General features: G+C 47.4%; 1 protein-coding gene across 1 annotated transcript; it reads right to left on the bottom strand.

The window, feature by feature from the left end:
* Positions 1–682: 682 nt before the first annotated feature.
* On the bottom strand, positions 683–7,380 carry LOC116999517 (lysosomal acid lipase/cholesteryl ester hydrolase-like). The gene is made up of 10 exons (XM_033066301.1): positions 7,254–7,380; positions 5,337–5,426; positions 4,693–4,858; positions 3,778–3,976; positions 3,459–3,568; positions 3,009–3,145; positions 2,508–2,651; positions 1,981–2,052; positions 1,347–1,412; positions 683–929 (listed from the first exon to the last, which is right to left on the bottom strand). The coding sequence occupies exons 2-10, from the start codon at positions 5,418–5,420 to the stop codon at positions 696–698; spliced, it is 1,212 nt and encodes a 403-aa protein (XP_032922192.1). The 5' UTR covers positions 5,421–5,426; positions 7,254–7,380; the 3' UTR covers positions 683–695.
* Positions 7,381–11,458: the final 4,078 nt, after the last annotated feature.

Here is an 11,458-nt window from a genome sequence, read left to right on the forward strand (position 1 = left end):
ACAAAACCGTGTTTCCTGGTAGAATTTACTGAAGCTCCTTTGTGTATAAGTAAGATTATCCAAATCAGCATGAATCTGAGAAAAATGACCCCTTTGTTAGTAAAATGGGCAGTTCTCATGGGAAAAAACCTATGGCCACTCTCCTTTGTCACCAGGCAGGAAGTTTATAGCTCCTTTCAGCTGTGAATGAAGGCAGTAAGTGTCAGGATGTTGGGATTCTTGGTGTGGCAGTGTTGCCAGAGGGTGAATAAAGCTATGCAGGATCCATCCACCACGTGGTTTCATCCCAGCAGACCTGCTCCTGTGGGACACCAGCATCCAGGGGGAGCACAGAGCTTCTGTCCAGCTGTTTGCAGCTGGGAACCCAAGCTCAAGGAGCCCAGAGTCCACAATGGTCACCAGGAGCCAAATTCCACTGAAATTGGTTGTTGCTGGAAACTGTGTGAGTGAGGCATGTGGGGACTCAGGGTGTGAGGGCCATGCTCAACTTCTGCAGGGAGCTCAGCCTATTAACCTCAATCCAGAATGCTTTCCCAATCATTGGATTGGCTGGTTTTCCTCACTGGCCAGAGCAATATCAATCCAGACCAAGTGTAGCAGTTTATTGAGCTTTTTCCCCCCAGTTTTATTTCCTTTTTTTTTTTTTTTCCCCAGAAGTCATTGAGAATCCAACAGTCACTGCCACTGCTCCAGCTCTAGGTGTCCTTCTCCATCATGTCAAGAATTTCTTTGTACACCTGCTCGTAGACCTGCTTGCCCCAGAGGAAATCAAAGTGGACAAATTCAGGGATGTACTTTTTGTAGGCCATGTTGGAGATGCGGGGCAGGGTGATGTTCACATCTTCAGGGGCTGAGATCCAGTCCTGGCCTCCATACCAGGCAGCCAGTGGGGTTTTCATGTTCTCCAGCTCATAGAAGGGAGGAGAGGTCTGGAAGACAGGAAGGAGGTAAAGGGGAAGACAAAAATTCAGAGTGTAGCCCGATGGCTGCTTGGAATTTCTCCCTTATCCCAAGGAACTATCACCACAGAGCCTCATTATGCCTTGGGCTCCTGTTCTTTTCACCAGAGGGTCAAGAACTCATCACTGAGTGACTTTTTTTAGTAGAAAGTAACGAACCTGCTTCCCCATATAAAGCAAATTCCATAAATATTATGTAATTTATAGAATCACAGAATGGTTTGGTTTGGAATGGACCTCAAACATCATCTTGTTCCAGCTCCCCTGCCATGGGCAGGGGCACCTTCCACCAGCCCAGGCTGCTCAATTCTCCAAATCCAGTCTCAACCACTGCAGTGTTCTCACTGCAATATTTATTTATTTTTTCTCTGAGCAGGGCTCTCTTACCTGGTTGTAATGAAGCATGTTGTCACTGCCATAATCATAGTACCTGAATTCCCCTGTCCGATAGAGCTGGAAAAGGAGAGTTATGTTTATTATCCACACATTGGAGGGGTCTCTAAGAAAGATAAAAGAGGTGACAGGGGACTGCACTGCTCTCTCCTGCCACCAAGGCTCAGGGAAGTGATTTTTACATCTGGAACTGGGTATTGGGAGAATAGCTCAGCCCCAGGACGACCTCAGCATGGAAACCCACAGGGAATAACTTGGTGTATGACCAAGAGCCTCGAAGGAGACATGAACCAGACCTTTGGGAAGTTTTTTGTGTGTTGTGATCAATGCTATCAGCAAAAGGATGTGAGTAGAATGCTTTTAATAATTAGTTGTATCACTTGTGGTCTTACTGACCCTCAGCCTTTACTCTGGCATCTCCTGTCCTGGTTTGTCACCAGCCTTTGTTCCACCTCCACCTCCTACGAGCCCCAAGGGCTCTTGGACCTCTTTTGTTGGAATAAATAACTTCATCTGCACCAGGGTTTCATGGCAGCTTTCCTCTCTCTCCCTTACACAGCTCTGCAGGGGGAGCAGTGGGGGATTATTCCCAGCCCCTGAGCAGGGAGAGCAGAACACCAAGTGTTACCTGGCGCCAGTGCAACATGTTTTTTAGGGATGTGGAATCAGGGTAGCGGGCCAGGTACACATCCATGCGGCTCTGCAAGAAACCATTGGAGAGGTTTACTCTCTGCCCCCCAAAAAATCCACGTCAGAAATAAAACCAAACCTGTTCAGTAGCCCTGAACATGAGCCTCACTCACACGCTCACACAGAGCTGTAGTGCTCCTGCAGCAAGCTGAGCAATTCCCATGTTAGGAGCCTGCCTGGTTTCCAAGGCAAACTAAGGCTCCATATCTTGTGCTCTGGATCCTTTTGCAAAGACAAATCTCGACTCATGGCAGTAGCTCTACGTGTTGTTCCTGATATGTTTCCTTCTTGGAATATTAAGGAATTACACCCATGCTTTACTTGAGAAACCCCCACCCTGGTGCCTCCAGCCTGAATTTTTCTGCCACTCAAAGATGTGAAAGGCCATGTGGAGGCAGCAGATACAGCTCGGGCACGCACAGTGAGAAAGTGGATCTCTTGAGAGGGAAGCTGGAGTGTACATACCACGTTCAAGCTGCTGGTAAACCCACCAGGCAGGTAAAAGACCAAAGAGCACAGGGTTTTCAGTATGGGGTAGATGCACATTCTGGAAATCACTTGCTTCAAGATATAATCCTCATCAAAGACCACTGTGCGTCCTAAAATGAGCTGTGGAAATCAGAGGGCTGTGTCAATGGGGCTCACATTCTTTTTTTGCCTCCAGGTGCTCCCCACCTCTTTGCTGACCAACTTTGCTGTGCTTTGTCATTTTGGCTTTTCAGAAATGGCCATGGCCCAGGAAGAGCCCTGACCTTCCTAGATGAGGTTTCTCCTGGGAGAAGGGACCCAAAACCAATTTCTATTAATAGTTCTCTGATCAAGGCAGGACAGGAAGATGATTCACCCGCCCTCCAGGCTCACAGCATACGCATAAACACAACTGAGCAGGAAGATGGAGGTGATGCACAAGCACTGTGTGTCTCAGGTGACCTTCCCAGCCCCTCCTCCCCCTCACACCTCACATACCTTAATCAATGCCTCAGGAAGGTCAAACACCCTCGCCAAGGGTGTCTTCATGTTTGAGTTCACGGTGATCGGTGCCAAGGCGAAAAACATCTTGATTTTGCGATCCAGCTCGGGAATGGATGAGAAGGCAATGAAACCTGTGTGAGGGAGAAGGAAGTAGACCCTGCCCTGTTATTTCTGAGGGAGTTGTTGACTTCCAGGTGTGTGTGCCCATCAGAAGGCCCCTCAGAGGTGGCTCTAGCAGGTCAGGCTCTGGCAGCAATGAGATGCACCTGGTTTAGGGCTGCCAGTGCTCATAACTCTTCTGTTAAAGCAATTGCCTGCTCTTTCCCCTTTTGTTGTTTGGAAATGCCTGGACATTACCCTCCCTGACCAGGGTTTTAGGAACACTCCCAGACTGGGGGTGCACAGCTGATGTGACTCTGCCAAGTTTGCTCTCCTCCTCAGTACCTATGGTGGTGCCTTGGGAATAAGCCACGTAGTATAACTGCTCCTGCCCCGTTCTCTGCAGGATGTAGTTGATGGTCGCTGGAAGGTCATACATGGCCATCTCATGGAAGCTGCAGGGGAGACAGGCACATGAGAAAATCACCCTTGCTGACCTTGCCACGGCTACTTGGGTGCAGGCAAGATCTTGGGCAGAAATGGGCAACCCAGTTTCTGGCCACTGCCAGTGGGTGTGACTCTCAGGAGCACCCCTCCTCCAGCCTGCAGACACTGCTGAGGGCACCAGGCACCTGCCCACCCTCCAGTTTCATGGAAAACACACCTGTAAGCTGAGAATTCCTGCTGGTAGAATTCAAACTCTTTGTGTTTCCTTGACCAGCTGTTCCCGCGGCTGTTCCCAATCCAGACGTCGTAGCCAGCGTCAGCAAGGATGAAGCCCAGGCTGGTGTTGGGCAAGTTGGTGACCCAGTTGCTTCCTTCCAACACCAGGCCGTGCTGCAGGAGGACCACAGCCTTTGGAGCTGGAGGAAGAAAAGGAGGAATAATTTTCTCTGGCCACCAACAGAATTGATCATTCACATCCCAGTATTGCTTTGGCAGCATCCCCCTGGGAAGTGACACTAGAGCAGGGACATGGCCACCTCTGTCCTCAGTCTCTCTGGGGAGGTGTTTTTGAAGAGGGCCAGGGCAGAGACTGGAAATCTGGGGTTTTCTTACACTTATTTGCTGTATATGTATGTGTGTATATACATGTTCCCCAGGGGAGGGACACACTGCCAAGAACAGGGAACTAACTCCATTACCCCAGTAATTACCATTACTTTGGAACAGAGGTTTCAGTGCAGAACAGGAAGATGCCAAAATGGTGAGATGGCATTGAGTTGGACACAGGAAGGATGCAAAATAGGATGGCATTGGATTGGCCACCTGGTTTGGTTTCATTTCCTGACTAATGTTTTTTTTGCTGCTCCACTGTCTGGTTTTGAGCTGAGGTAGAACCTGGGGCAAGATTTCTCTGTCCCATTAATTCTCCTTCCTCTTTGGAGTAAATCCTCTCAGAGCAAGGTGGGCACCTGCATTTCTTCTGCTCCCAAGGCTACTTGCCTGACTTTTCCTACAGGGAAAGCTGCCTCCTGGAGGACCCAGCCCATGGTGAGGAAGCCTTGAGTGTAGCCTACTCCAGCCCAACAAAGCTCTCAGTGTGCCTGGACCAGGCAGAGCTTCCTGTGGCACTTACGGGGACAGAACATGTTGGGTGCCTCCGCTCCTGCCTTGTGGGAGATGCTGAAGCTCTCCAGGTTGTCTCTGCCGTGGGGAATCCTCTGCAGGGTGAGGTAATAGCCATCATCTGTCACCACCTCGTGCTCCTCATAGGGATACCCGTGGTACCGGACAATTTCAGCCTGTGGGAAGGGAAGGACAGCGTGGGACAGTCCCCAGGGAGGGAGAGTCTCTGTCCTGAGGGGTGGCAGGGCTTGGCTGGGCAAAGCCATCAGTGCTGGTGGTGACTCTAGGGGGAGGGTGGGCTCAGGATCTCCCAATGTCCCTTCCACCAATGCCATGGTGATGTCATGACTTCAGCCAGAATTTCTGGCAGGTCCCCGAGCAGATCTAATGGAGAACTGTCCCTTTTTGTATCACAATCAAGAGCAGGGCAGCACAGACAGCCAAACTCTGAGCCTGAGACCAAACCTGCTGACTTGGAATGAAGCCCCCCATAAATCCCTGCCATAAATCTCTGTATACATAAGAACAGGGAGACAAACATCTAATAAAATCTGGTGTCAATCCTCGGTGAAGACACACAGAGCCCGTGCCTCTTGCACAGACCATGACAGCACAGGTAACTTGCACAACCAAGCAGGTCAAAAAGGGACTTACAACACCCATGGACACCTCGGGGTTTTCTTCTGGTTTTGCAGCGATGAACATTAAACAAGAAATGGTGAGGAACAGCCACATCATGGTGCTCTGCAAAACATTGTTGTGAGGAGTGTGAGAGACTTGGCTGGCGCTGCCACAGAAGCTGGAGGCAGTTCTCTTGATGTGCACTGCACTTCCATCAGGGTATCCACCTGACTCCTCATGATTTTAAAACTGAAGTCCTCTAATTGGTTCTGAAAATGGCTCAAAAAATGCCTCATTTTGCTAATCTTCAACAAAGCCAGAGTCCAAAATTCCATCACATTTTAATCCCACATTTTTCATCAGGCCCTCGTATTCAGAAACATGCACATCTGTGTGTGTCCAGGCAAACCTGGTTTTAGAGGGGGTGATTATAGATCATTCATTTAAAACAATGTCTTGGACAGCTGGAAGAATAGGTTGTTTTGTTCCACTGACAGCTGAACTAATGAAGAGTGAACCACCCAATTTTAAGTTGCAGGGCTCTGTTCTTGTGAAGAAATCAAATAGTGTGGTTTGTTTGGGTTCTCCTTATGGCTGAGAGAGATCCTGAGATACTCCTGGCTTGTTTATGCAGACCTGAGTGAAATGCCATCTCAGGACATCCCTGCTCTTCCTGGGAAGGATTCTCGTTCTGCTTCAGCTTGTTCCTACCACAAAACATCTGACTGCTATTTTATTTCACTGAAACAGAATCACAGAGTGCTTTGGTGGAAAGGGACCTTAAAGATCATCTTGTTCCAACCCCTCTGCCATGGGCAGACCCCAGCCATATAAGAAGGGAGTAAATTTGTTGGAGGCAACAAATTCCCAGCAGAAATACTGCCTGAGCTACCTAGAGGAGATAAGTAGCTCCTCTATTGTGTGGAGCAATTTAGCAGGGACCTGCCAAACTCCCACTGAATGCCAGTGCCAGGTATCTTGCATGCACCCCATTGCTGCCCTGGTGAAATAAAGGCGATCTGGGAGCAGGTTTCTGTCACTTCCCGGCTGCCTCTCATCCTCCCCTTTCCCTTGTGTGGCAGAGAAGGAGGTGGTTTGGCAGAGGGGGAGAAGAGCCGCCTGCTTCCTCTGGTGTCCCCGGAGAGAATCAGAGGAGGATCAGCGCACCTGCGCCGCCGCATCCCTTGGGCACATCTCTCAGGCACATCCCCGGCACATCCCCGGCACATCCATCGGGCACATCCCCGGCACATCCCTCGGGCACATCCCTCGGGCACATCTCTCAGGCACATCCCCGGCACATCCCCAGCACATCCATCGGGCACATCCCCGGCACATCCCCGGCACATCCATCGGGCACATCCCTGGCACATCCCTCGGGCACCCTCCCGCTCTCAGCACCGGCTGTGCCCGGGCCGAGGGACCCCATCCTGTCCCATCTCCCACCCGGGGCACCCAGGGCTCCCCACCATTACCCTGAGACCCCTGGGGTGCGATCTGGGGACAAGACCCCTCATTGGGTGCCCTGTCGCTCGCCTCCACGAGGCTCTGGACTCGTTATTTCAAGGGTGAGCCTTGAAAAAACGAGGAGAGACTGAACACATTTTTGTGGTGTAGCGTCAGAAGGGCATGAAAATTCCAGGGAAGAGCCTTGCCTGGGATGGCCCTTTCCTCGCAATAGTCAGCTTGGAAAAATATTCCCTTTTTGAAATGTCCCTCACCTCAGCAGACCTGGAGATCCCGCGGTGACCTCCGAGAGGTGCACCAGGGTGACACCTCTGCCACCAGCAGCGCGGTCCTGACCCCTCTCCAACACTCCCCTCCCTGAGCAGAGACACTCCTTTGGAGGCAGGACACCCGGGGAAGCCCTGCTGTCCCAGCTGGGGCTCTCCGAGTGCCTACAGCCCTGTCCTGCTGTCCCCAGGGATGGCACCAAGGAAGAGGGATTACCCGTTGTGGTCCAGGGGCTGCGGCAGAAGAGGAGTGGGAGCCTTTGTCCCTGATGTCCCCCGAGCAGAAGGTCCCTGCTGCCTGCGCACGCTGCTCTCATCAGGATGTTATTCCCTCTGCCCCGCAGATTCGGGAGCGTCAGGAGCCGCCACTCCCTCTGATCCCTCCTCCTATGAATGTATAATTTACCTGAGGGCTGGAGTCTGCTCCGGCAGGACACACCCTCCCTGCCTGGGCTGGCTTGGGAACGTTTGGCGCTGCAGAAGAGCTGGGAGCTGGAACAAATCGGTTGTTTCCACCTGCTGGAGTTATTTGGCGCGGGCCATGCCCTCTGTGAACCCGAGGATGGGCAGCGTCTGGACTCTCCACTTCCCTGGGACTGGGTTTGGTACTGGTGCCCTGTTGCTGAGGGGTGAGTGGGACCAGCCTAGTTCATCCCAACAAACTCCAATGGGAAAGCCATGCAAGCTCCTTTTGGCTCTTCCCACTGCCTCCTGGCACGGAATGAGCCTGAAAATGCAGAACCTCCCAGTCCCAATAGTGACTTCAAGGGGTGTTCTATTGAAAAAAAAAAAAAAAAGAAGAAAAAAAAAAAAAGAAAAATGAATCCATCTCCAGGGAGGAAAGAGACTTCACATCTTGCCAAGCTTCCCCTCTTGCCAGCTGGTGATGCCTTTGGCCAGGAGCTGCCTGGTGCCTGAGGAGGTCCCTGCAGGGATGGTGATGGGTCACACGAGCTGTGGGTGTCATTTTTGGCACCTCTGCTTTCGTGGCCACCTCTCCACTCCTTGCCCAGGTGCCCACGCTGCAGGGCTGACTGCAGCCTGTGGGATCCTGCATCTCCTGCCAGGTGTGATCCAGCCATACTTGCTCAAATGCAGACATGCTTTGGAAAGCCTAAATAGCTCCACCTCTGTGTGGAGCTGTAATGACTGGTCTTTACCCAGGACTAGCTGGAGGCAGTGCCAGAAGCCCTCCCAGCTGGGTCACCCTGAAATGAGCAGTGGCTCAGAGAAGAATTTGATTTTTCCACTGCAGGGAGAGGAAGAAAGGTGGAAAAACAGGATCAGGTATGCCTCTCCCTCTTCCTCCTAGCCCGTACAGAATTTGCCTTCCTTTGGGGGACAGGTTAACTGCTTAGAATTTACAAGTTACAACTTAACACCACAAACAAGAAACCATTCAACCTTTGGAACCCTCAGAACACCAACTAACAGAAGAAACAATTTGTAAACAAATGAAATCCCAGATTTCCATGCAACAGGTGCACAGGTTGTTTCAGTCACTGCCCCACACACTGCCCCCCTACAATGTCTGCTGAGGAGCCAACAGGAGGGTGTTTTTGTGGTCCTGGGCAGGATGTAGAGCAGGGCACACACACCTGGCAGGTACCCAGGTGTCTGTGGAAACACAAGAATATTTTCATCCCCAGGTACTGAGATCACAAGGAACTTCCCAAATATTGGTGATAAGATCTTGCACCATTACCTTGGGTTTGGGCAACTGGGCATCACTGGATGACTGCAGTGATAAAAAGTGATTTAAAATGACTGGGTTCTGTGAGGTTTCCTAATGGTTTAGAGTACAGATGACTTTAGCCACTCTGCTCTCTGGGATCTCAACACACATTCCCCCTTTCTGTGTTTTAAGAATAAATTTTAAAGTGCCATGGGCACATTCCATACAACTTGTCCTGCCGCTGAGTGAGGAATACCAGTGTGGTGTAACACCCCTCAGAGCTGTAGCACGTCTTGTTTTCTGTGAAATGTATGCAGTGCCATTGTCTGTCATAGCTGGACTTGGATGGCCTTTTCTGGAACAAGGCTTCCAAGTTTACCTTGAAAAGAGGCTTCAATTTTTATAAGGCCAAATTTACAAGTCAAAGTGACTTGATTTCTTTTTTATTAAGATAGAAACACCTGGGATTTATGGCATACTTTCCTTACCAGCCAGGTTCAGGGCTTGATCAGGGACAGGAATTTGATTGGAAAGGTTTTCCTTAACATATTTTTAAAACAAACCTTCATTAATATTCACTGATAAAGTTCTCCAATATAAACAACTTACGAATAATCAAAGAAATATACATAAGTAATCATCAAATAATATCTTATATCTGCATGCCTGTGTATATCAGGCATTTCAGTTTTGTCTGTTGTACTAAAACTTTGCAAATGCATTATCAGTATACTTAACATCATGGCTTACTGGCAGTAGTGCAAACAAACACTTTTGTTGAGTTTTGAAATTGAGCCAGAGTTATCCAAAATAAAAAAGGAAGGTGTTATTTCACAGTATATACGGGCTAATCAACAATTCTAATTAATTTAAATGTTTTTTGGGATGATCATGCATCTTCAATTAATATGTCTTCTTCAGGAAGGGCATAAGGGTATAACCGTATGGGTAAAACCATTTTTGTTAATAAGAAGTTCCTGTTAATACTTTCTCATGTACAGTTCTTAATCTCTGTAATCTCAAATTATTTCAGTGTTGTGATTATTGCATCTGCATGCTTAGCTATAAAAATCTAACATTAAGAGCCATGATCATATCTTGTTTCAAAAATAAGAAAATATACAAATTAGTATCTTAGTGACAGCAATGACAGACCTGCTATATCTAGAAATTTGCTATTAGCTTCAACAGGAGTTGGCATGAGTGTTTAGCCATGAATAAATATGAAAGGTAGTTGTTAAGTGATGTTCAGCATGAAAATAGTTTTGCAGACGTTGTAAACAGAAATGACAGGCGGAAAATACCTAGCTAGAGAATTTTGCAACTGAAACTTGCTAATGAAACTGTTCTTAACCTTCAGGCACCTCTTTAAGATCTGTTGTTATAGATGACAATATAATACTGGCTTTTGCTTTCATAGATTACCTTTTTGCATCACAAGTATTTTGGTATGGTATGATTTATACTTACTTCTAACTGCTTTTGTATGGTATAATCTGTCAATTTATGTATACACTGTATAGTTTATATGAATAGTAGTGTGATAAATATATTATATTGTAGGCTTTAGCAAAATGTTAAAATAGAGATGAAAATACCTCTATGTAACCAACTTAGAGAATGGTGTAAATCAATTATTTTTCTTACATCTGTGGACTGTCCTCTCCAAATTATAATAGTGACAGAAACCAGAGCATAAGCATCTGGGAAGGATTTATCAACTCCTCATTGTCAGGGAATGTGAAGCAACAGGATGGAAACCCAGGAAAAAATAAAATATATTGACCTAATCTACAAAATGTCCTGCAGACAAGTCAGAGGTTAAAACCAAACAAGATAATTCCTGGAACATCAAAAACTCTATGCATGTAGCCCCAGCAATGTAGGAGTATATAGAGATATAAAATATATGTTTTACACTGACTCTGTGTACTTTGGCTAATTGCCAAAAACACCTCAGCGCTGGATATGTCTGTCCCTGTTTTTATCCCTTATTAAACTTCTACAATTCTAAATTGTGAACTTTGTTTTTCACACTATGGAGTTCATGGAAGCTTTTAGGCTATTAAATTTAGCACATATTTTAAGGACAGCATGTTTAGCAAAAAAGTTCATCCATTTTCAGTACTTTGCTTTAGGATGAGAGAGTTGAGTCTTTTAAGCCAACAGTAGCCTCTTCTGCATCAGGGAAGTAGCAAAGTGGAAGCTGTTCTTCCAGAAAGGGGTATCTTGAAAGGATAGCTTACAATTAAAAAATATTACAGGTATATCTATTCACCAAAAGAGTAATCAAAGCAATGCAGGGGGTCACAAGGTGGTATGGTAAGAGCGTTTGGGATAATGGTGACACAGACATAACAACACTAATGAGAAGAATGACGGATTTGTCTTTACAAACAAGCTGTGGGTCTGCTGGTAGGTAAGACTAGCAGTGAGAGTTAAAAGAAACAGTGGGAAAGATTCCACTGATTGATGAATGGGAAAGATATTTGCCTTTACAAACAAACTGTAGGTTTGTTGATAAATGAAATTGGATATTGAAAGATGAAAGAAACAATGGGGGAAAACCATGAATTTGGTAAGAATTAAAAATTAAAAGGGAGGGTTATACATTAGAGGGGAATCTCAGGTATCAGGTGTTTGGGAAGTCTGTACCTCTCAAGTACCTCAGCCAATGGGGAAAGACAGAGGGAAATGCGGCTGGGAAAATAGGATAAAAAGGAGGCTGTGTCCTCCAAAAATTTGAG

This window comes from Catharus ustulatus, chromosome 8 (assembly GCF_009819885.2).
Source record: "Catharus ustulatus isolate bCatUst1 chromosome 8, bCatUst1.pri.v2, whole genome shotgun sequence".
Classification (NCBI taxonomy): Eukaryota; Metazoa; Chordata; class Aves; order Passeriformes; family Turdidae; genus Catharus; species Catharus ustulatus.

Bases quoted from the DNA above. Each gene is read 5' to 3' on its own strand.
- LOC116999517 (XM_033066301.1), bottom strand. From the start codon at position 5,420: ATGATGTGGCTGTTCCTCACCATTTCTTGTTTAATGTTCATCGCTGCA. The intron at 3,146-3,458 runs GTACTGAGGAGG...TCCCTCACACAG, and splicing joins TTCCCAAGGCACCACCATAG to GTTTCATTGCCTTCTCATCC. The intron at 2,053-2,507 runs GTATGTACACTC...GGTTTCTTGCAG, and splicing joins TTACCAGCAGCTTGAACGTG to AGCCGCATGGATGTGTACCT.